Here is a 27,889-nt window from a genome sequence, read left to right as displayed (position 1 = left end):
GGGGAGGTCACACATTATACAACTTCTCTCATAGAGGTTGATGGAGCGGGGGTCACACATTGCCCCACTGCTTCCATAGATCTGGACGGAGCGCGATCTCACATTAAACCACTGTTCCCATGGAAGGTGATGAATCAGGGTTAAACATTACACCGCTGCTCCCATAGAGGTGGAGGGCACGTTGGTCACAAATTACACCACTGCTCACATTTAAGTGGATGGAGCGGGATCACATTACAATAATGCTCCCATAGAAGTGGACTGAGCAAGATCTCACATTACACTGCTGTTCCTATAGAGGTGGACGGAGCGGGGGGGGGGTCACGCATTACACCACTGTTCCCATAGAGGTGGATGAAGAGAGGGTCACACATTACATTGCTGCGCCCATAGAGGTGGACAGAGGGGGTGAGGGGTCACACATTACACCACTGCTCCCATAGAAATGGATGGAGCGGGGGTGTAACACATTACACCACTGCTCCCATAGAAATGGATAGAGCGGGGGGAGGGGTGTCACGCATTACACCACTGCTCCCATAGAAATGGATGGAGCGGGGGGGGGGGGGGGGGCATCACACATTACACCACTGCTCCCATAGAAATAGATGGAGAGGGGGGGGTCAGTCACATATTACACCACTGCTCCCATGGAAGTGGATGGAGCGGGGGGGGGGGAGGGGGTCGCTTATTACACCACTGTTCCCAAAGAAGTGAAGGGAGCGGGGAGGTTCACGCATTACACCACTGCTCCTATAGAGGTGAATGGAGCAGGGAGGTTCACACATTACACCACTGCTCCTATAGAGGTGAATGGAGCGGTGGAAGAGCCTTATGGTGGGCGCTGCCCCCACAGCCGGTGTCCTCACACATTACCCGGCTTTATACACCTCCTCCCTCACCGTGCACCGGCTGTGACTCTGGGCCGGGCTCTCTCGTCTCCTCCCCGCCGGCTGTGACGAGGTCTGTGGAGAAGCCGGATGTTGTGCAGCCATGTGTAGGCCTCGGCACCGGGCATGTCACTGTCAGCAGCGGCGCGGACGTACTGCAGGCTACTGAGCGGTGTACGGCGGCCTCCAGCCGGGGGCGGCTCCATCATGAGCCGGTTACTGCACAGCGAAGGACAAGGTAAATCCCGGCTACACGGCCCGTATACAGACCGGCGGTGCGGGGACTACAACTCCCAGCACGCCCTGTACACACCGGCGGTGCGGGGACTACAACTCCCAGCACGCCCTGTACACACCGGCGGTGCGGTGACTACAACTCCCAGCACGCCCTGTACACACCGGCGGTGCGGGGACTACAACTCCCAGCACGCCCTGTACACACCGGCGGTGCGGTGACTACAACTCCCAGCACGCCCTGTACACACCGGCGGTGCGGTGACTACAACTCCCAGCACGCCCTGTACACACCGGCGGTGCGGTGACTACAACTCCCAGCACGCCCTGTACACACCGGCGGTGCGGTGACTACAACTCCCAGCACGCCCTGTACACACCGGCGGTGCGGTGACTACAACTCCCAGCACGCCCTGTACACACCGGCGGTGCGGGGACTACAACTCCCAGCACGCCCTGTACACACCGGCGGTGCGGGGACTACAACTCCCAGCACGCCCTGTACACACCGGCGGTGCGGGGACTACAACTCCCAGCACGCCCTGTACACACCGGCGGTGCGGGGACTACAACTCCCAGCACGCCCTGTACACACCGGCGGTGCGGGGACTACAACTCCCAGCACGCCCTGTACACACCGGCGGTGCGGGGACTACAACTCCCAGCACGCCCTGTACACACCGGCGGTGCGGGGACTACAACTCCCAGCACGCCCTGTACACACCGGCGGTGCGGGGACTACAACTCCCAGCACGCCCTGTACACACCGGCGGTGCGGGGACTACAACTCCCAGCACGCCCTGTACACACCGGCGGTGCGGTGACTACAACTCCCAGCACGCCCTGTACACACCGGCGGTGCGGTGACTACAACTCCCAGCACGCCCTGTACACACCGGCGGTGCGGGGACTACAACTCCCAGCACGCCCTGTACACACCGGCGGTGCGGTGACTACAACTCCCAGCACGCCCTGTACACACCGGCGGTGCGGGGACTACAACTCCCAGCACGTCCTGTACACACCGGCGGTGCGGTGACTACAACTCCCAGCACGCCCTGTACACACCGGCGGTGCGGGGACTACAACTCCCAGCACGCCCTGTACACACCGGCGGTGCGGGGACTACAACTCCCAGCACGCCCTGTACACACCGGCGGTGCGGTGACTACAACTCCCAGCACGCCCTGTACACACCGGCGGTGCGGTGACTACAACTCCCAGCACGCCCTGTACACACCGGCGGTGCGGTGACTACAACTCCCAGCACGCCCTGTACACACCGGCGGTGCGGTGACTACAACTCCCAGCACGCCCTGTACACACCGGCGGTGCGGGGACTACAACTCCCAGCACGCCCTGTACACACCGGCGGTGCGGGGACTACAACTCCCAGCACGCCCTGTACACACCGGCGGTGCGGGGACTACAACTCCCAGCACGCCCTGTACACACCGGCGGTGCGGGGACTACAACTCCCAGCACGCCCTGTACACACCGGCGGTGCGGGGACTACAACTCCCAGCACGCCCTGTACACACCGGCGGTGCGGGGACTACAACTCCCAGCACGCCCTGTACACACCGGCGGTGCGGGGACTACAACTCCCAGCACGCCCTGTACACACCGGCGGTGCGGGGACTACAACTCCCAGCACGCCCTGTACACACCGGCGGTGCGGGGACTACAACTCCCAGCACGCCCTGTACACACCGGCGGTGCGGGGACTACAACTCCCAGCACGCCCTGTACACACCGGCGGTGCGGGGACTACAACTCCCAGCACGCCCTGTACACACCGGCGGTGCGGGGACTACAACTCCCAGCACGCCCTGTACACACCGGCGGTGCGGGGACTACAACTCCCAGCACGCCCTGTACACACCGGCGGTGCGGGGACTACAACTCCCAGCACGCCCTGTACACACCGGCGGTGCGGGGACTACAACTCCCAGCACGCCCTGTACACACCGGCGGTGCGGGGACTACAACTCCCAGCACGCCCTGTACACACCGGCGGTGCGGGGACTACAACTCCCAGCACGTCCTCACAGCTGAGGTGCCGCAGTCGAAATGGCAACTGTTTGGACCAACGCGATTGCCCATAGCAACCAATAAGAATGCTGCTTTCATTTTCCAAAAAGACTTGTTAAACGTGAACTGAAATCTGATTGGTAGCTAGGGGTAGTGCTGCAGTTACCCATAGCAACCTATCACATTCCGTCTATCATTTACCAAATGGATTTTGGAAAATAAAACCAGAAGTCCGATTGGTTGCTGTGGGTGGGGCAACATTTACTCATAGCAACCTATCAGATCCCAGCTCTCATTTATTGAAAGGCTTTTGGAAAATGAAACCAGAAATCTGAATGGTTGCTATGGGCAAGGCAACACTGCTTCATAGCAACCTATCAGATTCCAGCTCTCATTTACTGAAAGGCTTTTGGAAAATGAAACCAGAAATCTGAGTGGTTGCTATGGGCAGTAATGCAGTTGTCCATAGTAACCAGCTGTCATTGATCTACGACCTTTCAGAAAATAAAAGCAGCCGTTCTGAATGGTTGGGTGACAACGTCTGTGGATGACAGTAGACATATTGGTTGTCACCCAACTTCCCCTTAAAGAAACAAAATAAAAAAAAGTCTGAATAGAATACCAAAAAGGTTGACTTAAAGGGATTGTCTACTTCTGCTTCAGATTTATGTTTTTAATTAACCTGCCAGAGCGCGTGCACGATTGACACTTATGGCGCCTGTCGGGTTCATGATACCGTAATAAATGAATGTCCACCTGAGCCAAACCTGCCCGCTGTTTGGCTTCTATGTGTTGTACTGTCTATTGCTGGCTGCAGAATGAGTTAACGGAGAATCCATCAGTGAGCTCATTCTGATTGGTCATACGGATTGGTTTGTATATCTGTGATGTCAGTTTCTGAGCAAAAAGTGAAAAGATCCCTAAAGTCCGAACAAGATTACCCCAAAATGCACCAATCACAGCTCCCGCCTATTTACCATTAAACAAACGCACTCTTAAATTTATCCATCAACAGCAACTTGCTGACTGTTTCCAGATAGCAAAATATATATATTGTTTTTCTTTATGGCCAATATAAGCTCGAACTTGTTATTAAATATTAATTTGATCCTAATATATATATTTTGTTACTTCATTCTAGTTAACGGCTTGAAAAACAAAGGTAAAAGCACCGTAAGTGTCGCCCATCATCATATAAGTAACATACGCAGCATTGATTGTGCAGAATTTAATGTCCGTCTATTTTCGACCCCCCCCTTTTTTTGAGATCTGTGTGGAGGGAAACATAGCGAGTGGAAAAACCAGCTGTCTCGAGTATTTCTCCAATACTGCCAACCTCGAGGTAATTAATAATGTGTGTAGCCTGGCCTGGTTTGACTTAATAAATAAATAAATGGGAAAAAACAATGTGGGGTTCCTCCTATTTTTGATAACCAGCCAAGGTAAAGCAAGACAGCTGAGGGCTTCTATTATCAGGCTGGGAAGGTCTATGGTTATTGGGGCCCCACCCAGCCTAAAAATAGCAGCACACAACCACCCCAGAAGTAGCACAGCCATTGGATGCGCCAGTTCTGGTGTTTTGCCCGGTTGTCCTGATGCGGTGGCAATCTGTTTAATATTTTTTGCGACTGATGTCACCTGTGTAATGTCAGCTTGTCAGGGCTTAGTAATGGAGAGGTGTTTATCAGACATTCCCATTACTAACCCAGTAAATTAAAAGAAAAAAAACACACACAAAAATATTTTATTTTACCAAACACTCCCTGACTCTTCCTGATTCACCAATTAATTATTACGTAGTCCACAAATAGAAATCTGAAAAACATAAAAAGAGAAATAAAAAACATTTTATTCTATTTATTAGCAAATTATCCACGCAGATCTGATGTAATCCAGCGCTTCCCATGATGTTCCCCAACTCCGTCGCACAAAGTCTATGAAGCCTCATTCTGATACTCCATAGACTTTGAGCAGCAGCCACTTTCGGCGCACGCTGTGCTCCGCGACTCTGATGATCGGTGACATCAGTAACGTTCCTCACGGTACCGCTCTTCACAGTCCCCGGATCTTGCGCAGCGTGAGACGTGATTGGCTGCTGCTCAAAGTCTATGGGGTCAGAATGAGGCTCTGTAATAATGTATATCTATAGACTTTGATCTCAACAACAGGACCCCAGCAATCACAAATATAATATCTATCCTGTGGATCCAGGTTATTTGTGGGGCGACCCACAAAAGACAAGTGTCCTGGGTCCCGCATTATCTAAGATTTTCTACTGTCTATTGCCAGTATTTTGTGCATTGTATGGCAGTGTTGTTTCAGCACCCTTTTAATACATAGTGCAACCAATTTTGGGGCCATGCTAATGTTTTAGCGCCCTCTTCATCACAGATGTGACTTGTTTATTTCCTCCATTGCGTTCAGTGATGGACGTCTCCTGTGTACAGTGATGGTGGTGTGTGATGTAGGGATGCAGAGGTGCGGCATGGCGGCCTGGAAAGGAATATCAGCGGGCCCGGGCCTACAAAATCCACCGCCTTCTCCCCAGAGCTGCACACATGGATATAGATGAGAAGGCTTCTTCTGCATCATCCATTACTGCAGTCGTTCTATTTTGCGAGTGTTATATATATATATATATAATAATATATAGAATTTTTTTTTTTTTTTTAAGGTAATGACAGAGCCTGTAGCAAAATGGAGGAATGTTCAAGGCCACAATCCACTGGTGAGTTATTTATTCTATACTGGTTTTATTACCGACCATTGTGTACCCTGTACTGGTTATATTACCGACCGTCGTGTACCCTGTACTGGTTATATTACCGACCATTGTGTACCCTGTACTGGTTATATTACCGGCCGTCGTGTACCCTGTACTGGTTATATTACCGACCGTCGTGTACCCTGTACTGGTTATATTACCGACCGTCGTGTACCCTGTACTGGTTATATTACCGGCCGTCGTGTACCCTGTACTGGTTATATTACCGACCGTCGTGTACCCTGTACTGGTTATATTACCGGCCGTCGTGTACCCTGTACTGGTTATATTACCGGCCGTCGTGTACCCTGTACTGGTTATATTACCGACCGTCGTGTACCCTGTACTGGTTATATTACCGGCCGTCGTGTACCCTGTACTGGTTATATTACCGACCGTCGTGTACCCTGTACTGGTTATATTACCGACCGTCGTGTACCCTGTACTGGTTATATTACCGACCGTCGTGTACCCTGTACTGGTTATATTACCGACCGTCGTGTACCCTGTACTGGTTATATTACCGACCGTCGTGTACCCTGTACTGGTTTTATTACCGACCGTCGTGTACCCTGTACTGGTTATATTACCGACCGTCGTTTTACCTGTACTGGTTTTATTACCGACCGTCGTGTACCCTGTACTGGTTATATTACCGACCGTCGTGTACCCTGTACTGGTTATATTACCGACCATTGTGTACCCTGTACTGGTTATATTACCGACCGTCGTTTTACCTGTACTGGTTATATTACCGACTGTCGTGTACCCTGTACTGGTTATATTACCGACCGTCGTGTACCCTGTACTGGTTATATTACCGACCGTCGTGTACCCTGTACTGGTTTTCTTACTAGGTGTCGTGTACCCTGTACTGGTTTCATTACTGGCTGTCGTGTACCCTGTACGGGTTTTATTACCAACTGTTGTGTACCCTGTACAGTTTTTTTTGCCGACCGTTGGGTACCCTGTACTTGTTTCTGTACCCTGTACTGGTTTTCTTACCAGGCGTCGTGTACCCTGTACGGGTTTTATTACCAAACGTTGTGTACCCTGTACTGTCTTTTTTTTGACGACCGTTGGGTACCCTGTACTTGTTTCTGTACCCTGTACTGGTTTTATTACCGGCCGTCGTGTACCCCGTGCTGGTTATACTACCGGCCATCATACGCCTCGTGCCCATTATATTACCGGCTGTCGTGTGCCCTGTACTGGCTATATTCTCGGCTGTCATGTACCCCTGTGCTGGTTATATTACCAGATATCGAGTACCCTGTGTCGGTTATATTACCAGATATCGAGTACCCTGTGCCGGTTATATTACCAGATATCGTGTACCCCTGTGCCGGTTATATTACCAGATATCGTGTACCCCTGTGCCGGTTATATTACCAGATATTGAGTACCCCTGTGCCGGTTATATTACCAGATATCGAGTACCCTGTGCCGGTTATATTACCGGATATCGAGGACCCTGTGCCGGTTATATTACCGGATATCGAGTACCCTGTGCCGGTTATATTGCCGGATATCGAGTACCCCTGTGCCGGTTATATTACCAGATATCGTGTACCCCTGTGCCGGTTATATTACCAGATATCGTGTACCCCTGTGCCGGTTATATTATCAGATATCGAGTACCCTGTGCCGGTTATATTACCAAATATCGAGTACCCTGTGCCGGTTATATTACCAAATATCGAGTACCCTGTGCCGGTTATATTACCAAATATCGAGTACCCTGTGCCGGTTATATTACCAAATATCGAGTATCCTGTGCCGTTTATATTCTCGGCGTTGTCTTCTGTCTTCACATTCTTTATATTTTTTCAGGGTCTCATGTACACAGATCCGACAAGATGGGGGTTAACGCTGCAGACCTACGTGCAGCTCACAATGCTGGATGTTCACACCAAGCCGTCGGTAAGGACGTTGGCCGGTTCCTAGTACTAAGGACTTCTCCTGCCTCAGTTGCCCTCACCGGTCATCCTAATAGTCTTCTGTCCTCGTGATCAGTGGATGCCCGAGCGGCCGGACGCCCACCAATCTAACACATATTAACGCACTTGTGGTTTGGTTAACAAGTCTTAATTTTAGGAAACCCCCTTTAACCTTATTGGATATGTGAAGTTAGCACAGCACTTCTGTCTCACTTCAATCTCGGGGTCTTTGTGGTCACCCCAAACCCTTCAATATTGCATTCCTAGGTCAAACATGAATATTTTGGGGTGTTCTGCAGCCCATGTTATGTCATAGTGTTAACCCTTAGATGCCTGTGATTTGATTAGTAAAGGGGTCTCTCCCTACACGCCATCACATTTGGCTGACCCTTACCTGTGTTATCCATTGCAGGTCGCTCCGGTGAAAATGTTAGAGAGATCCCTCCATAGTGCCAAATACATATTTGTGGAGAATCTTTATAAAAGGTAAGCAGAAAATAAAAATTAAAAAAACAAAAACTTTCTTAAAGGGATAGTTGACCCGTCGCATATTCACTGTATACTGAGAACATTCAGAGCTTTCTAACAAGATCTGTGTTTTAGTTATCCATTTTTAAGATCTTTCTTTGCCCTTATTGACAAGGGGGTGTGGCATTACTGGAAGGGGTGTGTCTTACATTTTAAAGGGTGTGGCTTATTTCTTAAAGGGTGTGGTTTATCTCTTGACCTGCGACTGTTCTTTTACTCCTCCGTCCTCCTGGGTTTTGCAGTGGGAAGATGCCTGAAGTGGATTACGTGGTGTTAACCGAGTGGTTTAATTGGATCACAAAGAATATCGACATTTCTGTTGACCGGATAGGTAAGTAAGGCGTCACTCTGGACGCTCTGGTACACGCTTTCCTTAAAGGGTTTTTTCCCCGTCTTTATAGATGGATATTGTCGGATAGTGCTCAGAAAAATAAGCACTTTTGCAATTTACTGCTTATTAAAATTTGTTGCCCTTCTTGAGATATTAACACTTTTTCTTTTGTTTGGAGCTCGTTGTCTTGGAAACCGACCACCGCTGCTGTTTAGCTTGAAGCTGACCGGGCAACCGCGCGCTCCAACGATCCTGGCTAGCTTCAAAGCAGTGTTTACAATTTTTTTGTTTACAGCTTGTTGCCTAGGCGACCGACCACAGTAGAACATGCTCCATTCACTTTTATATTTGCCGGTGGTCGGTCGCCTAGGCAACGAGCTGTAAACAAAAGAAAAAGTGTTAATATCTCAACAATGGCTGAAAATTTTAACAAGTGGTAAATTACAAAATTGCTTGTACTGTGTAGGACTATCCAACGATACCCATTTATGAAGATGGGAATACCCCTTTAACCCAATAATAACGCTGTTGTGCACTTTTGTCTTCACAGTTTACCTGCGCACATCCCCGGAGACGTGCTACCAGAGACTAAAGATGAGGTGTAGAGAGGAGGAGCGGGTGATCCCACTGGTAAGACCCTCTAAGAGTCCAAATCCGCCATCATAATTGCATGCACATGGCTTAAAGGGGGTTGTCCGATGATAGCAAGTCTTTTTGTTACAATGGATCAGCAGTGCTCATGCTCCACCCTCACTCCATTCATTCTCCACAGAGCATGAGCGCAGCTCTTACAGACCCAGAAGGAATGAATGGAGCGGCGGTCAGGTATACGCACTACCAATCCATTGTAACGTGGATGAAAGTGCCACGTTCTACTGATCGGTGCTGGTCCCAGCAGTTCGCTTTCCTCAAGTAGATAGGTGGTAACATGTTTTCTCTGGACAACCCCTTTTAAGGTCTATTCAACCCTCTAACCAGAAGCAGCTGTGAAGGTGACCCCAATCTGGAGCTTATGTCACAGCAAAGCAATCTGTGCACGGTGTCGGCTGCCCCCCATATAATGGCTTCTCATCTAATGTCCAGGATAGGAACCACCTCTGATCCGTGTCATTTAACTCTTTGATCGCCACTGGCCAGAGAACTCCATCACTATCAGAGAAATTGTCCCACTTTAAGGGAGTTGCTGACACATTTAGGGATTGGGGGACCTCGGAAGCCTAGAAAAGGCCCCAGAACTCACATGCTCGTATAATGGCGGTATTTTACAGTCTATTAATATGCAGATGGGGGGACAAAACTTAGCATGTCATTAAAGGGTTATTCCCAAAATGTAAAGTTGTTTCTGTAGGATAGGGAATGACTATGGCGGGGGTCTCACCACTGGAGATTCGAGTATAGGGGAGCACTCGATTCATTGGGAGTGTAGGGGCGCGCTCGATTTATTGGGAGTGTGGGGGCGCACTCGATTCATTGGGAGTGTGGGGGCGCACTCGATTCATTGGGAGTGTGGGGGCGCACTCGATTCATTGGGAGTGTGGGGGCGCACTCGATTCATTGGGAGTGTGGGGGCGCACTCGATTCATTGGGAGTGTGGGGGCGCACTCGATTCATTGGGAGTGTGGGGGCGCACTCGATTCATTGGGAGTGTGGGGGCGCACTCGATTCATTGGGAGTGTGGGGGCGCACTCGATTCATTGGGAGTGTGGGGGCGCACTCGATTCATTGGGAGTGTGGGGGCGCACTCGATTCATTGGGAGTGTGGGGGCGCACTCGATTCATTGGGAGTGTGGGGGCGCACTCGATTCATTGGGAGTGTGGGGGCGCACTCGATTCATTGGGAGTGTGGGGGCGCACTCGATTCATTGGGAGTGTGGGGGCGCACTCGATTCATTGGGAGTGTGGGGGCGCACTCGATTCATTGGGAGTGTGGGGGCGCACTCGATTCATTGGGAGTGTGGGGGCGCACTCGATTCATTGGGAGTGTGGGGGCGCACTCGATTCATTGGGAGTGTGGGGGCGCACTCGATTCATTGGGAGTGTGGGGGCGCACTCGATTCATTGGGAGTGTGGGGGCGCACTCGATTCATTGGGAGTGTGGGGGCGCACTCGATTCATTGGGAGTGTAGGGGGGCACTCGATTCATTGGGAGTGTAGGGGGGCACTCGATTCATTGGGAGTGTAGGGGGGCACTCGATTCATTGGGAGTGTAGGGGGGCACTCTATTCATTGGGAGTGTAGGGGGGCACTCTATTCATTGGGAGTGTAGGGGGGCACTCTATTCATTGGGAGTGTAGGGGGGCACTCTATTCATTGGGAGTGTAGGGGGGCACTCTATTCATTGGGAGTGTAGGGGGGCACTCTATTCATTGGGAGTGTAGGGGGGCACTCTATTCATTGGGAGTGTAGGGGGGCACTCTATTCATTGGGAGTGTAGGGGGGCACTCTATTCATTGGGAGTGTAGGGGGGCACTCTATTCATTGGGAGTGTAGGGGGGCACTCGATTCGGCTGTTCAGTGAATGGAGCATTTGCAGACATGATGGGGCAGAGCGGATTTTTGGGCTCCTGATCTATCTCCGGGGGTGGGGGTCATACCATCAGTTCTCTATCCCCTATCCTGGAACTAGGAGTAATTTGAGGGTTACCTATAGGAAATTTTACTCTAAGGGCTAATGTGGACTGCATTTTAGCACCTATAGTGCGACGACAATTCCTGGTAGCATCGTATCATGTTCTTCTGAATTGTCCCTTAAAGCGATTGATCGTCTGCAGCTTTCAGCAGTCTCATATCTGCACAGACATCCTGATAATTGCTGCAGAACAGCAACAAGTCTGCAGGTCGAGACTCCCATCATCCTGTAATAGCTGGCGCAGTAACTGCCTTATGTGGCATCATAAATGAAAGCGATCAGCAGTAACGGAGCAGTTAGTCCCTGGTAGGTCAGATCAGAGGAACAGACTGGTAACGCCGCATAATACCTAATAATGCAGGATTGCATGGCAGGAGCTAATGAGCATCAGGGGAAAACTCAGCCGGGGATCAGGTCGCACAGCACCGCTGGGATCCGTGTGGTCATGTATTAGATGCTTCCTATTAAATATGGATGTGAGTACAAGTCCCGGCCCGGGGCGTCCATTTCTCTTGCAGGAGTACCTGAGCGCCATCCACGGCCTCTATGAAGACTGGCTCGTTAAGCAGAGCTCCTTCCCAGTGCCGGCGCCGGTCCTTGTAAGTTATTCTTCACTCTTCATCAAAGTTATATGTTCCCCTCCGATTGCCTGGAGGGCAAATGCTAAATATGGCACACACTAGCTTAAAGGGATTTTACATATTGGTTCTGGTCCAGTGGCCGTGTGATCCGTAGCCGCCGGTCCTGCTCCAGTGGCCATGTGAGCGATCCGTAGCCGCCGGTCCTGCTCCAGTGGCCATGTGAGCGATCCGTAGCCGCCGGTCCTGCTCCAGTGGCCATGTGAGCGATCCGTAGCCGCCGGTCCTGCTCCAGTGGCCATGTGAGCGATCCGTAGCCGCCGGTCCTGGTCCAGTGGCCATGTGAGCGATCCGTAGCCGCCGGTCCTGGTCCAGTGGCCATGTGAGCGATCCGTAGCCGCCGGTCCTGGTCCAGTGGCCATGTGAGCGATCCGTAGCCGCCGGTCCTGGTCCAGTGGCCATGTGAGCGATCCGTAGCCGCCGGTCGTGGTCCAGTGGCCATGTGAGCAATCTGTAGCCGCCGGTCCTGGTCCAGTGGCCACGTCAGCGATCTGTAGCCGCCGGTCCTGGTCCAGTGGCCACGTCAGCGATCTGTAGCCACCGGACAGGACCCCTGAGAACCACTTTACCTGAGCCGGCCGTAATGATGACGAGCCACGGACGCCGGGAAGCAGGTGGCGGCTCTCAGTGACCACACATAGCGGGACCACGTCCTGAGGATCGATTCCCCAAACTCTAGCAATCCTTTAACAAAGCTTATTCATGAGAACCAAAAAGTTGTTACATTTTCAGATATATGGTTCTTTAACAATTATTCTTGATTTTCAAGATCTCTGCTTGCTGTCAAGCCTAATGTTTACTTCCAATGGACACGCAGTTGCACGGCTCATGATAGGTATGGTTGTCAGAGCTCTGGGTTGTCATCTGCATGACCAACACAGGGCTAGCAGAATGAAAGCAAGCAGAGATGTTGAACCCCCCCTCCTTTATATACAGTAGATAACACAGGATCCACCATTCACAATAGGTGATGTCACAGCTTACCTCCTCCCCTTTCTGTACAATGACCGATAACCTCTATATACAGTAGATAACACAGGATTCATAATGGGTGATGCTACAGCTCACCCCCCCACTATATACAGTATATAGCACAAGATCCACCATTCACAATAGTAGTTATAGCTCACCTCCTCCTGTACAATGACCAATAACCTCTGTATACTATAGAAAGCACAGAATCCACCATTCACAATAGGCGATATCACAACTCACCTCCTCCTATACAATGACAGATAGCTCTATATACAGTAGATAACAAGATCCACCATTTACAGTAGGTGATATCACCGCTCACCTCCTCCTCCTCCTGTACAATGACTAACACCTATATACAGTAGATACCAGGATCCACCATTCACAATAGGTGATGTCACAGCTCACCTCCTCCCATATAATAGCTCTATATACAGTAGATACCAGGATCCACCATTCACAATAGGTGATGTCACAGCTCACCTCCTCCCATATAATAGCTCTATATACAGTAGATACCAGGATCCACCATTCACAATAGGTGATGTCACAGCTCACCTGCTCATGTACAATGATCAATATAAGTTCTATATTCAGTAGATGATACAGAATCCATTATTCACAAGAGGTGATATCACAGATCACCTCCTCCCCCTCCTGTACAAGGACCGATAACACCTATATACACCTCACCTCCTCTCCATCCTGTACAATGACAAATAACACCTCTATATACAGTAGATAACACAGGATCCACCATTCACAATGTGATGTCACAGCTCACCTCCTAACGTACAATGATCAATAAGTTCTATATTCAGTAGATCATATAGAATCCATTATTCACAAAAGGTGATATCACAGCTCACCTCCTCCCCCTCCTGTACAATGACTGATAACCTCATATACAGTAGATAACACAGGATCCACCATTCACAAGAGATGTCACAGCTCACCTCCACCTCCTATCTAACTACATACTAAAGTTTACGTTCTCTGTGCCTGCATCATTCTCCCGTGTCTCTTTTTTTTTAGGTGATCGATGCAGATAAGGACATGGAGGAGATGATTCAGCACTATGAAGAGAATCGCTCAAGGATCTTGATGGCGGCGTGACGTCCTGTGCTTTGTGCTCGCTCTACTCGTCGTGTGTCTCTATGACATTATGGAGGCAGCTAATTTACTGTGCATCTTCACTCCTGGATCCAACAACGGCTGCCGGTGCCCATGAAGAACTCCGGATTGGACCGGTTTTGGGGGACCAGGTGCTGCTCACAATGGTGCTGTCGTGGACCAAGGGTTGATTGTTTTGCTTCAGCCAGTATATAATATAGTGATATGTCGTTATGGTTAGATGTATTATTTCTCTTTTTTCGCGGTTTTATTTATTCCTTGTTTTAGACCTTCCATTACTTTTTTTTTTTCTGTATATGTTGTACAATGCATTAAAAAAAAGAAATTGTTCCATATTTTTGGTTACACACCGAAGTATAAAGTAATAATAGGTTATGGTCCTGGATATGACCATAGTTCTGCCTATGGACTTAAAGGGAACCTGCCATGTTATTAATCCGCAGGCACCATGGTGTAGAGCTGGGTTAGCTGAGCAGACACATATATATATACATATATATTCAGTAGAACTTGTAGTTTATTGTTTTAAATCCATTTTCCAGCTCAGTAGTCCAGTAGGCGGTCCTAACTAATGATTGACAGCTAGAGATGTAACCATAGTGACAGCTGTCAAACCATATGGGTTCCCCCCCCATCCTTTTGGTTGCACCTGATATTGCAGCTCATCTCCAGGATTTATGCTGATCTCACTTTTCAGGAGTGGGCGGGGCTTTAGCAGGAGGGGGCGGGTCCTCCACTTACCGTTTGATTTGCTCATGACGGATATAGGCTGACACTATGGCGCAGATCGACGCCTTCTCAAGCAGTCGTAGATTTTTTTTTTTCTTCTCGCACTATGCACAATTTTTTTTCCCAAGGTGGTACTCCGCACAGTATAAAGTTCCCCCTATAGGTTTATCCATACCTCTGTATACCGGTCATGGAAAGTGAGGGGATAACAGGGGACCGGGGTTTCCAGATTGGCCCTCAGGCTAGGGTGCCATAGCTGTCACTTCGCTCAGAGATACATCTGATGGTGACTATGTCCGGGCCGCCTTCCTACCCCTACTCCTGACCAGGCCTGATTGTATACCTCCTGCCTGCCTCCCTACCCTGAAGGAGGGGGCTGGGATAGGCAAATATGGCTAAACAGGGGCAACTAAAACTATCATGCAGCATGCCCACACTGAGTAATCAGACAACAAATGATGAGGAAAATAACTAGATGACAGGAGCAATTCCACTACACACAGTAAATCAATTACTGGAACACAGCACACCAAATTAGCAAAAAGCTATAGTCGGCATAGGAGGACAGGTTCCTCTATCTTAAAAGTGGGGAGTAACTGTAATAGGTCTCCCTCAACATGTGATCAAAAGATAACCAGAAATTAACCCGATCACTAATGAGCACACAGCTGGCCTGAGCCTGTCTGTGTAACTCAGAAGCACCAGAGAAAGTATAGTGAGGAGTGTCAGTGTCTGTAGTGTGAACAGCGTCTGATGCTGCCATGACACTCAGCGAGTTTAGAGCCAAACAATGTGTGACAATACCAATGGCATTCAGATATTTTCTCAATTCATCCTAGATAGAAACTGCAGCTGCACACCCCTTCTCTCCCCTCCCCCTTGTATTCATTATACTATGTCGTCCATGGTTCCTTGTTTTCTTTCCCTGTTGTAGGTTCTTGCTCCACAAACCTGGAAATTACACAGCAGTAAATAATGGTCCGGTAGGTATAGGACGAGGCTTTCGTTCTAGAGTTTACATATTGAATTATACCACCAAAAAAACTATACATTTCTAAATGGGTTATACTCCTGCAGAGCTGAATTTATAGTTCTGCAGGCTTCAGAGTGGAAATCTTATTCATTCTTAAATGTTCTTCTGGGAATCTTTGTCCCAGTCACTATTGTAGAAAAAATGCGATGTGTCTGATGACAAGGTTTTTATTTTTTACTGTTTGCAATGGAAACCGGCAGAATTAAGAATGCAGCTCTGGAGAACAATACCAGCACATTTCTAGCTGTTTAACTAGTCATTTCCTAATGTTAAAATATAGATTTTTTTTTTTAATAAGGAACAAACAAACATTAAAGAGAGTCATTTATCGCGGTACAGACATAATGATGATGCTTCATAGTGATCGACTGTGCAGCATGGAACGCTATGAAACTTTGTAAATCACTTTATTAAAAGATTTCTGTAAAAAAAATGCATGTAAGTGGCTTCCAAACCTCTGCTTTTCCCCAATCCATTTTTCTGCCTTCAGCTGCATTGATTTAAGAATGGACACATTTGGAGTACAGATGATGGCAGTGATGGGTCAGCTCTAACCCTGGGGAGAATCTACTGCAGGAGATTGTTTTGATAAGTAGATCTCTGGGATGAGAAGACAGGAGCTGACTCATCACTGCCATCATCTGTACTCCTAACGAGCATGCTCAACACAGAGGAAGAGACAGGAGCTGACCCATCACCTGTACTCCATATGAGCATGCTCAATTCTTGGAATAGTCAGGAGCAGACCCATCACTGCCATCATCTGTACTTCATATGAGCATACTCACTACTTAGAGAAAGAGACAGGAGCAGACCCATCCCTGCCATAATCTCCTACTGAGTATGCTCAACATGGAGGAAGAGACAGGAGCAGACCCATCATCTGTACTCCTAATGAGCATGCTCAACATGGAGGAAGAGACAGGAGCTGACCCATCACTGCCATCATCTCTACTCCAAATGAGCATACGCAATATTCAGAGGAAGAGACAGGAGCTAACCCATCACTGCCATCATGTGTACTTCATATGAGACTGCACAATACTTGGAAGAGACAGGAGCTGACCCATCACTGCCATCATGTGTACTTCATATGAGAATGCACAATACTTGGAAGAGACAGGAGCCGACCCATCACTGCCATCATGTGTACTCCTAATGAGCATACTCAATACTCAGAAGACAAGAGCTGATCTAATACTGCCATCATCTGTACTCAATATGGGGATGCTCAACACTCAGAGGACACAGGAGCTGACCCATCACTGCCATCATCTGTACTCCAAAAGAGTACGATCTGATCTCAACGCAGTTAAATGCAAATTTTTTTTGCAGGAATAAAGACATATTCCCTAATAAAATGATTTTCATATCTTTACATGTTGGAAAATTAGTTTAAAATAATTGAGTTACTTTTCCGTAATAAAAAATCTCATGTGTCTTGGTGCTAGTGTTTTCTTCACTTCTTGCTGCCAGAAGAACCCTGAATTTTGGTGTCCACCACAGTTTATGACAATTGGCGCCCCAATATTCTGATTTAGAACTGGAAATTTCTCGGATAGGAAAAAAAGTAAAAAATGTGAACTTCCTTCAATCATCACCAGGGGGCGCTCACTGTACAATATTTTATTAGAGTATACAGCCCTGTCCATCAGAACTCAATTGTGGATGTGATCTTTTTTGGTGATCATCACGTAGTCCTCCTTGGTGTCCTCATGTACATTATACTCATTAATCAGAAGGGAGTCTGCAGTTGGAGAAGACATCTGGAAGGGATTTTCCTCTTCTTTGATATTTGGGGATCTCATACGCTCGTTTTCGGGCGCCTTGGGTGGAATGTATGTGGAGTGCGGTGGCTCTCGGACCTTATCAGTTCCCGGAGTCCACATAGGTGGCTTTCTGGAGATATTCAACATGGAGGAATCAGAAGACAGGGACATGGGACTGGCAATGATCTCCGTGCCCTCCTTAGTATTCCGGAATTCCCACTTTACCTCCCTTTTGCCCAAATCACTGTTTGCCGAATCGGGTGGTGCCGTCTCCTCGATGGGGTAAGTCAACGACTCTCCGGAGAGGTCCCGCATCTTTAGTTTCAACACCATGCGCTCTGGCTTGGCCAGCATGATGGCTTCTACAGGAGATTCGTTGGACACCAGAGATTTGGGGGGGTCCAGTTGTTCCGTAAAAGTCTTTACGTCAACTGTGTCACCTTGTAGGTCATAGGTGATCTTCTCCACACGTTTGGCTGATCCAAAGGAGTCTGGCATATCATTTTGGGCAAAGTTTGGTTCTTCGGAGACGGGCGCTACCCACCGTTTTGGCTTGACATACAATGGAAAGATTGGCCGTTGGCCCAAGTTGAGGTCACTGTAGTTGTTGAGGAACTCATCGCTGTCCGTGCGCTTGGTATAATAATGTGGTGCCTTCTCGGAAAGATCAGAAGGGTCATTCTGGCTGCTTGGATGAGTGACGGTCAGTTCCTCGGCGTTTATAGGGTCATTATTACTCGGGACATTGCTTTTAAGATCAAGTTCATCCGTTCCGTTGGGATTTTCACAAGTCTGACCAGTAGACTCGCTCTCGGTTCTTGCTTCAAGGCCGGGAACGTTGACCAACAGACTTACGGAGACGGATCTATCTTCATTGAGGCGCCGAAGCAAATTTTCACACCGAATTCTGGACAGATACAAGTCAAAGGCCGTCTGCTTGGCCTCTTCGCCGTTTATTTTGCCTCCGATCGTATATTCGGTGTTGGATACTATCGAGTAACCCACTCGCTGGAGGATCTGCCGAATGGTATCTTCTGGGATGACAGGTTGGAGAAAGTAGACAAAGGTCCCAGTAAATTTCTGAAAAAAGAAATAAAAAAAAAAAGTAAAAGTAAACAAAAATTAAACACAACCAACTAATGGATCATATAGACAAAATTAGGCAAGGTGGCACTAAGGGGGCAAGTCTCTCTATGTTCGTCAGACCTGTAGGACCACGCACGCTTTGTCATCACGCCAGTCAGATTCTGCATCCTACTGATTGCATGAGTGCGGAGGAAAAGGGGGCTTTAGGGGGCTTGTAGGGATCGATGGGGATCCAATCCACCAGATAGCTATGTTCATGAGACCTATAGGACCACGGTCGCTTTGTCATCACTCCACTCAGATACTGGGTCCTACTCATTGCATGAGTGTGAGGGAAAAGGGGGCTTTAAACCCTCGCTTGTAGAGAATAATGGGGATCCCATCCACTATCAGACAGTCTCTGTTAGTCAGATCTATAGGTCCACGCTCACTTTGTCATCACTCCACTAATATGCAATGAGTAGGACTCGGAGTCTATGAGTGGAGTAATGACAAAGCATGTGTGGTCCTATAGATCTGAAGAACATAGACTATCTGGTGTTGGATGGGATCCCTATTTATCTCTATAAGCGACGGTCTAAAGCCCCCTTTTCATCCACACTCATGCAATGAGTAAGACTCAGAATCTGAGTGTGGAGGAAAAGGGGGCTTTACACCCTCACTTCCAATAATCACTGGGGACCCCAGCCCCCATCAGTCTATGTTCGTCAGGCCTATAGGACCACGCACGCTTTGTCATCACTCCACTGGGATTCCGGGTCCTACTCATTGCATGAATGCGGTGGAAAAGGGGGCTTTAAACCCTCGCTGTAGAGATCAATGGGGATCTCATCATCTATTAGACAGATAATCTGTTTGTCAGATCTATAGGATCACACACACTCCTATAATCTGAGTCCTACTCATTGCATCAGTGATGAGGGAAAGGGGTCTTTAGACCATCGCCTGTAGAGATCAATGGAGATCCCTTCCGCCATTAGATAGTCCATGTCCATCAGGCCTATAGGACCACGCACGCTTTGTCATCACTCCACTTATGGATTCAGAGTAATACTCATTACACGAGTGTGGAGGAAAGGGGGGCTTTAGACCCTCGCTTGTAGAGATCAATGGGGATCTTATCATCTATCAGATAGTCCATGTTTTTCAGATCCATAGGATCCCGTACGCTTTGTCATCACTCCACTTATAGATTCTGGGTCCTACTCATTGCATGACTGTGGAGGAAAAGGGGGCTCCTTTGCAGTGATCAATGGGGATCCCATCTGCGGTCATACAGTTATAGAGGATTGGTGCTAAATGTCTATAATGGGATAAGAATGGGGGCGAGGGGGTCCTGACCATTGGGACCCCAACCCACAAATCACCATTATGAAGTAATGGGACTGGGCTGCAATTTTGGGGACAAACTCAAAATACACAATTGACGCTGTACTTGGAAATACATTGAGGGGACAACGGTGGTCAGGAGAGCCACTGCGGGGAAGAAGAGCAGCTGCAGGCAACGGACCCCCTCAAAATCAGTGTTTGGGGGGGTGGGTAGAGGACGGACTGCCACTGGATCTCCGAATAAAAGGAAATTGTCTCCCTTTGACTTAACTTGCAGATTTCTGTAGCTTCAATGGATAAAAGGCCAATGCAGGCCTGAAGTGATAAATAAATAAAAAAAAAATAAAAATAAAAATAAATACTAATAATAATAATAATAATAATAATTATAATAAAATAGCTCAAAATTAGCAAAACTCTTGATGCAGTGAATCTTTTATTTTCACGTTACTGGCCCATTAAAATATAATACACTGCCACTCTCCTGACAATTTCATGTGACCGCTGCAGCCAATCAGTGGTCACTAATGATCATCAACCTTCATAATTACATTCTAGTGGAAGAAACACTGTTCTTCCACTTGGAAGTAATTAACAAGAGGTGATATCACAACTCACCTCCACCTCCTCATGTACAATGACTGATATCACCTATATACAGTAGATAACAGGATCCACCATTCACTATAGGTAATATCACAGCTCACCTCCGCCTCCTGTACAATAACTGATAACACCTCTATATACAGTAGATAACACAGGATCCAGCATCCACAATAGGTGATGTCACAACTCACCTCCACCTCCTCTGATATCACCTCTATATACAGCAGATAACACAGGATCCACCATTCACAATAGGTGATGTCACAGCTCACCTCCATCTTCTGATTTAACCAAAAGTTCATTTTCTGATGATACATCCTCTTTTTCGTCAGTGAACTGTAGTTCTAAGTTTAGCCCTTGAGTTATGGCTGTGTAGTCTGCTGTCCCACGTGTGTGTTTCGGGGGTGCTTGTTGCACATTGGGACCCCCCATCTCACATGTCCAGAGTATTTTATTACTGCTGCAAACTGCCATAAAGCAAATGCACTAAGTCAGATGCAGTTAGATAAAGTTTTGTGGACTCTGACTTATAACCTGTAAATCTCCTGTGAAAAGCTGATGCCAGGGGCCACTAGGGGGAGCTGTGTAGAGGGAGATGCTGATGCCAGGGGCCACTAGGGGGAGCTGTGTAGAGGGAAATGCTGATACTAGGGGCCACTAGGGGGAGCTGTGTAGAGGGAGATGCTGATGCCAGGGGCCACTAGGGGGAGCTGTGTAGAGGGAGATGCTGATACCAGGGGCCACTAGGGGGAGCTGTGTAGCGGGAGATGCAGATGCCAGGGGCCACTAGGGGGAGCTGTGTAAAGGGAGATGCTGATGCCAGGGGCCACTAGGGTGAGCTGTGTAGCGGGAGATGCTGATGCCAGGGGCCACTAGGGTGAGCTGTGTAGCGGGAGATGCTGATGCCAGGGGCCACTAGAGGGAGCTGTGTAGCGGGAGATGCTGATGCCAGGGGCCACTAGGGGGAGCTGTGTAGCAGGTGATGCAGATGCCAGGGGCCACTAGGGGGAGCTGTGTAGAGGGAGAGGAGGATGCCAGGGGCCACTAGGGGGAGCTGTGTAGAGGGAGATGCTGATGCCAGGGGCCACTAGGGGGAGCTGTGTAGCGGGAGATGCTGATGCCAGGGGCCACTAGGGGGAGCTGTGTAGCGGGAGATGCTGATGCCAGGGGCCACTAGGGGGAGCTGTGTAGCGGGAGATGCTGATACCAGGGGCCACTAGGGGGAGCTGTGTAGAGGGAGATGCTGATACCAGGGGCCACTAGGGGGAACGGTGTAGAGGGAGATGCTGATGCCAGGGGCCACTAGGGGGAGCTGTGTAGAGGGAGATGCTGATGCCAGGGGCCACTAGGGGGAGCTGTGTAGAGGGAGATGCTGATGCCAGGGGCCACTAGGGGGATCTGTGTAGAGGGAGATGCTGATACTAGGGGCCACTAGGGGGAGCTGTGTAGCGGGAGATGCTGATGCCAGGGGCCACTAGGGGGAGCTGTGTAGAGGGAGATGCTGATGCCAGGGGCCACTAGGGGGAGCTGTGTAGAGGGAGATGCTGATACTAGGGGCCACTAGGGGGAGCTGTGTAGCGGGAGATGCTGATGCCAGGGGCCACTAGGGGGAGCTGTGTAGAGGGAGATGCTGATACTAGGGGCCACTAGGGGGAGCTGTGTAGAGGGAGATGCTGATACCAGGGGCCACTAGAGGGAGCTGTGTAGAGGGAGATGCTGATACTAGGGGCCACTAGGGGGAGCTGTGTAGAGGGAGATGCTGATACTAGGGGCCACTAGGGGGAGCTGTGTAGCGGGAGATGCTGATGCCAGGGGCCACTAGGGGGAGCTGTGTAGAGGGAGATGCTGATACTAGGGGCCACTAGGGGGAGCTGGGTAAAGGGAGATGCTGATGCCAGGGGCCACTAGGGGGAGCTGTGTAGCGGGAGATGCTGATGCCAGGGGCCACTAGGGGGAGCTGTGTAGAGGGAGATGCTGATACCAGGGGCCACTAGGGGGAGCTGTGTAGAGGGAGATGCTGATACCAGGGGCCACTAGGGGGAGCTGTGTAGAGGGAGATGCTGATACCAGGGGCCACTAGGGGGAGCTGTGTAGAGGGAGATGCTGATACTAGGGGCCACTAGGGGGAGCTGTGTAGAGGGAGATGCTGATGCCAGGGGCCACTAGGGGGAGCTGTGTAGAGGGAGATGCTGATGCCAGGGGCCACTAGAAGGAGCTGTGTAGAGGAAGATGCTGATACTAGGGGCCACTAGGGGGAGCTGTGTAGCGGGAGATGCTGATGCCAGGGGCCACTAGGGGGAGCTGTGTAGAGGGAGATGCTGATGCCAGGGGCCACTAGGGGGAGCTGTGTAGAGGGAGATGCTGATGCCAGGGGCCACTAGGGGGAACGGTGTAGAGGGAGATACTGATGCCAGGGGCCACTAGGGGGAACTGTGTAGCGGGAGATGCTGATGCCAGGGGCCACTAGGGGGAGCTGTGTAGAGGGAGATGCTGATACTAGGGGCCACTAGGGGGAGCTGGGTAGAGGGAGATGCTGATGCCAGGGGCCATTAGGCGGAGCTGTGTAGCGGGAGATGCTGATGCCAGGGGCCACTAGGGGGAGCTGTGTAGAGGGAGATGCTGATACCAGGGGCCACTAGGGGGAGCTGTGTAGAGGGAGATGCTGATACCAGGGGCCACTAGGGGGAACGGTGTAGAGGGAGATGCTGATGCCAGGGGCCACTAGGGGGAGCTGTGTAGAGGGAGATGCTGATGCCAGGGGCCACTAGGGGGAGCTGTGTAGAGGGAGATGCTGATACCAGGGGCCACTAGAAGGAGCTGTGTAGAGGGAGATGCTGATGCCAGGGGCCACTAGAAGGAGCTGTGTAGAGGGAGATGCTGATGCCAGGGGCCACTAGAAGGAGCTGTGTAGAGGGAAATGCTGATACTAGGGGCCACTAGGGGGAGCTGTGTAGCGGGAGATGCTGATGCCAGGGGCCACTAGGGGGAGCTGTGTAGAGGGAGATGCTGATACTAGGGGCCACTAGGGGGAGCTGTGTAGAGGGAGATGCTGATGCCAGGGGCCACTAGGGGGAACGGTGTAGAGGGAGATACTGATGCCAGGGGCCACTAGGGGGAACTGTGTAGCGGGAGATGCTGATGCCAGGGGCCACTAGGGGGAGCTGTGTAGAGGGAGATGCTGATACTAGGGGCCACTAGGGGGAGCTGTGTAGCGGGAGATGCTGATGCCAGGGGCCACTAGGGGGAGCTGTGTAGAGGGAGATGCTGATGCCAGGGGCCACTAGGGGGAGCTGTGTAGAGGGAGATGCTGATGCCAGGGGCCACTAGGGGGAACGGTGTAGAGGGAGATACTGATGCCAGGGGCCACTAGGGGGGAACTGTGTAGCGGGAGATGCTGATGCCAGGGGCCACTAGGGGGAGCTGTGTAGAGGGAGATGCTGATACCAGGGGCCACTAGAAGGAGCTGTGTAGAGGGAGATGCTGATACTAGGGGCCACTAGGGGGAGCTGTGTAGAGGGAGATGCTGATGCCAGGGGCCACTAGAAGGAGCTGTGTAGAGGGAGATGCTGATACTAGGGGCCACTAGGGACAACTGTGTAGCGGGAGATGCAGATGCCAGGGGCCACTAGGGGGAACTGTGTAGCGGGAGATGCTGATGCCAGGGGCCACTAGAAGGAGCTGTGTAGAGGGAGATGCTGATGCCAGGGGCCACTAGGGGGAGCTGTGTAGAGGGAGATGCTGATGCCAGGGGCCACTAGGGGGAACGGTGTAGAGGGAGATACTGATGCCAGGGGCCACTAGGGGGAGCTGTGTAGGGGGAGATGCTGATGCCAGGGGCCACTAGGGGGAACTGTGTAGCGGGAGATGCTGATGCCAGGGGCCACTAGGGGGAGCTGTGTAGAGGGAGATGCTCATACTAGGGGCCACTAGGGGGAGCTGTGTAGAGGGAGATGCTGATGCCAGGGGCCACTAGGGGGAGCTGTGTAGAGGGAGATGCTGGGTCTGGTCCATTTAATATGAGAGATTGCAGAACTTCAGAGAACTCTAGGGGATAGAAATTTAAAGGGACAGTATGACACTTCCTCCGGAGTTCCCCTTTTAATCGTCACGTTTCGGTTCATATATTAGAGACGTAGGAGACTTTCTAGATTTCGGTCCCAAGGCTGCCGTCATCTGTTTTGTTTTTACCCCTGTATGTCTATTATTGGAGATCACACGTGACGCGCGGCACACGGGGAGGGTCAGAGATCAGACATTCCAGATTATCAGGACTGAAAGCCGAATAACCGGAATTCCCGACTCCTTCATCTGTAATGATAAATCTCCTACTACTGTAAAGATGACTAAATAGGAAAGTTTTCCATTAATTACAGCAACCCCTTTAAGTGTTACCCAGTAGAGGACCCCTTTAATTTGATTCTATTCACCACTTTACTCCTTTAATGTAGCAAATATGGTCTCCTCTAGGGCAGGTCCCACTGATCTATACCATGAATAGGTGACATTAGAGGCCTAAAACAGCGCCACATCCGTCTGGAGGTCGAGTGTGGTATTGCAGGTCAGCTCCATTCACTTCAATGGCCCTGAGCTGTAAATCCAGACAAGTAATTCGGGGTGATTTCCTGCACATCAACTTAAAGGGGTTGTCCACTGAAAAAAAGTTATTGTTCCGCAGGATAGGTGATATCTTACTGACTGGTGGGGTCTGCCCGCTGAAACCTGCAACAATCGGAAGAATGAGGACATTTTTCTCCCAGATGGAGGACTTTTACATGATAGAGGGGGCAGTTCAGACGCCCAACAGCCTCTATCACCTCCCCCCTTCAAACAATGACTGATAACACAGGATCTACTATTTACAATACGAAATTTCACAACTCACCTCCTCCTTCTGTACAATGACTGATAACACAGGATCCAAAATTCACAATAGATTATGCCACAGCTCACGTCCTCCTGTACAATGACTGATAATATATAGCTATATACAGTAGATAACAGGATCCACCATTCACAGTAGGTGATATCACAGCTCACCTCCTCCTCCTGTACAATGATTAATAACACCTCTATAAACAGTAACACAGGATCCACCGTCCACAATTCGTAATATCACAGCTCACCTCCTCCCTCTCCTGTACGATGACTGATAATACCTCTATATACAGTTACACAGGATCCACTGTACACAATCAGGTGATATGACAGCTCACCTCCTCCTGCTGTACAATGACTGATAACACAGGATCCACCATTCACAGTAGGTGATATCAAAGTTCACCTCCTCCTGTACAATGACTGATAATACCTCTATATAGAGTAACACAGGATCCACCATCCACAATAAGTGATATCACAGCTCACCTCCTCTCTCCTGTACAATGACTGATAACACCTCTATATACAGTAACAGGATCCACTGTACATAATCGGAGATATCACAGCTCACCTCCTTCTGCTGTACAATGACTGATAACATCTCTATATACAGTTGATAACACAGGATCCACCATTCACAATAGCTGATGTCACAGCTCACCTCCTCCTACTGTACAATGACGGTAACACAGGATCCACTATTCACAATAGGTGATGTCACAGCTCACCTCCCCCTCCTCCTGTAAAACGATTGATAACACTTCTATATACAGCAGATATCTACTGTGAACGGCAGCTCCTGTGTTATCAAAGCTCACCTCCTCCTTCTGTACAATGACTGATAACACAGGATCCACCATTCACAATAGGTGATGTCACAGCTCACCTCCCCCTCCTCCTGTAAAATGATTGATAACACTTCTATATATAACAGATATCATCTACTGTGAAAGGCGGATCCTGTTTTATCAAAGCTCACCTCCTCCTTCTATACAATGATTGATAACACAGGACCCACCATTCACAATAATGTCACAGCTCACCTCCTCCCACTTCCTGCACAATGATCTATGAATCTGCCAGAAAAAGGGCACTCAGCAGTCCCAAAGATTAGTAATGAGGCGGCGGTGGATCATATGTATGGGGCTAAAGGTTCTGCTGGGTGTGGGTCATGGCGGTTGGACCTCTATCATTCAGCACACGCTGGGGGTTATAGTTTTGCAGCAGCTGGAGAGTCCCACAGGTCAGGGATGAGAGCCATAGAGGAGGACCTCTGATGGGGACACTAAGGTCTTCAGGTTGGGGCTTGGATGGTGGACCCCATTGTCCGCCGCCCCACTTTTTGTCATTTTCCTACCTTTAGGGTCCTGATCTCTTTCCTCCATGGAAATAGGAATAAGTTGACGCAGATGAGCTCCAGGACTGCGAACCCCTTCACCATCTTCCTCAGCAGCTCCACCTTGCGCTCCAGCTTTTGGCTGTGTAGGTTGTGTCTGATGAGCCTGGAGTAGGGGTCCCCCATGGCTGTGGAGGGGTCGGTGTCCCCCCTGTCCTGGGGCTCGGGGTCACACAGGGTCACCTCGCCCTCATGGCTCCTGGACACATAGTGTGAGATGTAGTCCTGGTAGAGCCTGTGCCTGTCTGCAGGGCCCCTCATCTCACTTTCTGGCTCCTTTCCTTCCTGCTAAGTTCTGCATTGAGGAAGTCACAGGCTCTGCCTCCAGCTCCCTCCAAAACATTGGCTGGGTGCAAGCATTGTGCCAAACCACATAGGACACCACCAGTGTCAATCACAGGGCCAGGAAGCGAAAGCGAAAGCCTAGCCTGCCCTGTGGATACATATGGATGGAATACATATGGATGTGGCAGAGCCCAGCCCGTCACTTCTCTCTGGGGCTTCGCAATCAAAATTAATCTTAATTATCAATACTTTTTAAGATATTAGGAGCAGGAATATTTATTTTTTTTTTACTTTTTTTTTCTTACGTCTTTTTTAATTTATTTTTTTTTACTTTTTTGCTTGCGTCTATTTTACTTTATTTTTTTACTTTTTTTTCTTACATCTGTTTTTTTTTCTATTTTGTTTAATTTTTTTCTTTCTTACGTCTTTTTTTATTATTTTTACTTTGTTTACTTTTTTCTTTCTTACGTCTTTTTTATTTATTTTTTTACTTTTTTTCTTTCTTACGTCTTTTTTATTTTGTTTACTTTTTTCTTATGTCTTTTTTTTACTTTTTTCTTACATCTTTTTAATTTTTTTATTTTGTTTAATTTTTTCTTTCTTACGTCTTTTTTATTTTTATTTTTTTTTACTTTTTTTTTCTTACGTCTTTTTTATTTTTTTTATTTTGTTTACTTTTTT

At 49.2% G+C, this 27,889-nt stretch overlaps 2 protein-coding genes across 4 annotated transcripts; one reads left to right on the top strand and one right to left on the bottom strand.

Annotated features, from left to right (window-relative positions):
- The first annotated feature begins 918 nt into the window (after window positions 1–918).
- TK2 (thymidine kinase 2) lies at window positions 919–16,808 on the top strand. Of its 3 annotated transcripts, XM_075325879.1 has the most exons (10): window positions 919–1,128; window positions 4,300–4,331; window positions 4,426–4,500; window positions 5,833–5,886; window positions 7,756–7,845; window positions 8,275–8,348; window positions 8,633–8,721; window positions 9,272–9,351; window positions 11,869–11,949; window positions 13,999–16,808. In XM_075325879.1, exons 1-10 carry the CDS (start codon window positions 1,017–1,019, stop codon window positions 14,077–14,079), a joined length of 768 nt encoding a protein of 255 aa, XP_075181994.1. In that variant the 5' UTR covers window positions 919–1,016; the 3' UTR covers window positions 14,080–16,808. The 3 variants fall into 3 exon arrangements, with proteins under 3 accessions (XP_075181994.1, XP_075181995.1, XP_075181996.1); XM_075325880.1 differs by lacking the exon at window positions 4,426–4,500 and having other exon boundaries at window positions 925–1,128; XM_075325881.1 differs by lacking the exons at window positions 4,300–4,331; window positions 4,426–4,500 and having other exon boundaries at window positions 1,043–1,128.
- LOC142254685 (uncharacterized) lies at window positions 16,037–27,214 on the bottom strand. The gene is made up of 2 exons (XM_075325878.1): window positions 26,885–27,214; window positions 16,037–18,708 (listed from the first exon to the last, which is right to left on the bottom strand). The coding sequence occupies exons 1-2, from the start codon at window positions 27,182–27,184 to the stop codon at window positions 17,518–17,520; spliced, it is 1,491 nt and encodes a 496-aa protein (XP_075181993.1). The 5' UTR covers window positions 27,185–27,214; the 3' UTR covers window positions 16,037–17,517.
- Window positions 27,215–27,889: the final 675 nt, after the last annotated feature.

This window comes from Anomaloglossus baeobatrachus, chromosome 10 (genome assembly GCF_048569485.1).
Source record: "Anomaloglossus baeobatrachus isolate aAnoBae1 chromosome 10, aAnoBae1.hap1, whole genome shotgun sequence".
In the NCBI taxonomy this organism is placed as follows: domain Eukaryota; kingdom Metazoa; phylum Chordata; class Amphibia; order Anura; family Aromobatidae; genus Anomaloglossus; species Anomaloglossus baeobatrachus.
Note: the sequence above shows the minus strand (reverse complement) of the source record. Positions and strands in the feature narration are given on the sequence as shown.

Bases quoted from the DNA above. Each gene is read 5' to 3' on its own strand.
- TK2 (XM_075325879.1), top strand. From the start codon at position 1,017: ATGTCACTGTCAGCAGCGGCGCGGACGTACTGCAGGCTACTGAGCGGT. The intron at 1,129-4,299 runs GTAAATCCCGGC...ACTTCATTCTAG, and splicing joins ACTGCACAGCGAAGGACAAG to TTAACGGCTTGAAAAACAAA. The intron at 7,846-8,274 runs GTAAGGACGTTG...TATCCATTGCAG, and splicing joins ATGTTCACACCAAGCCGTCG to GTCGCTCCGGTGAAAATGTT.
- LOC142254685 (XM_075325878.1), bottom strand. From the start codon at position 27,184: ATGAGGGGCCCTGCAGACAGGCACAGGCTCTACCAGGACTACATCTCA. The intron at 18,709-26,884 runs GTAGGAAAATGA...TTCTTTTTTCAG, and splicing joins AAGAGATCAGGACCCTAAAG to AAATTTACTGGGACCTTTGT.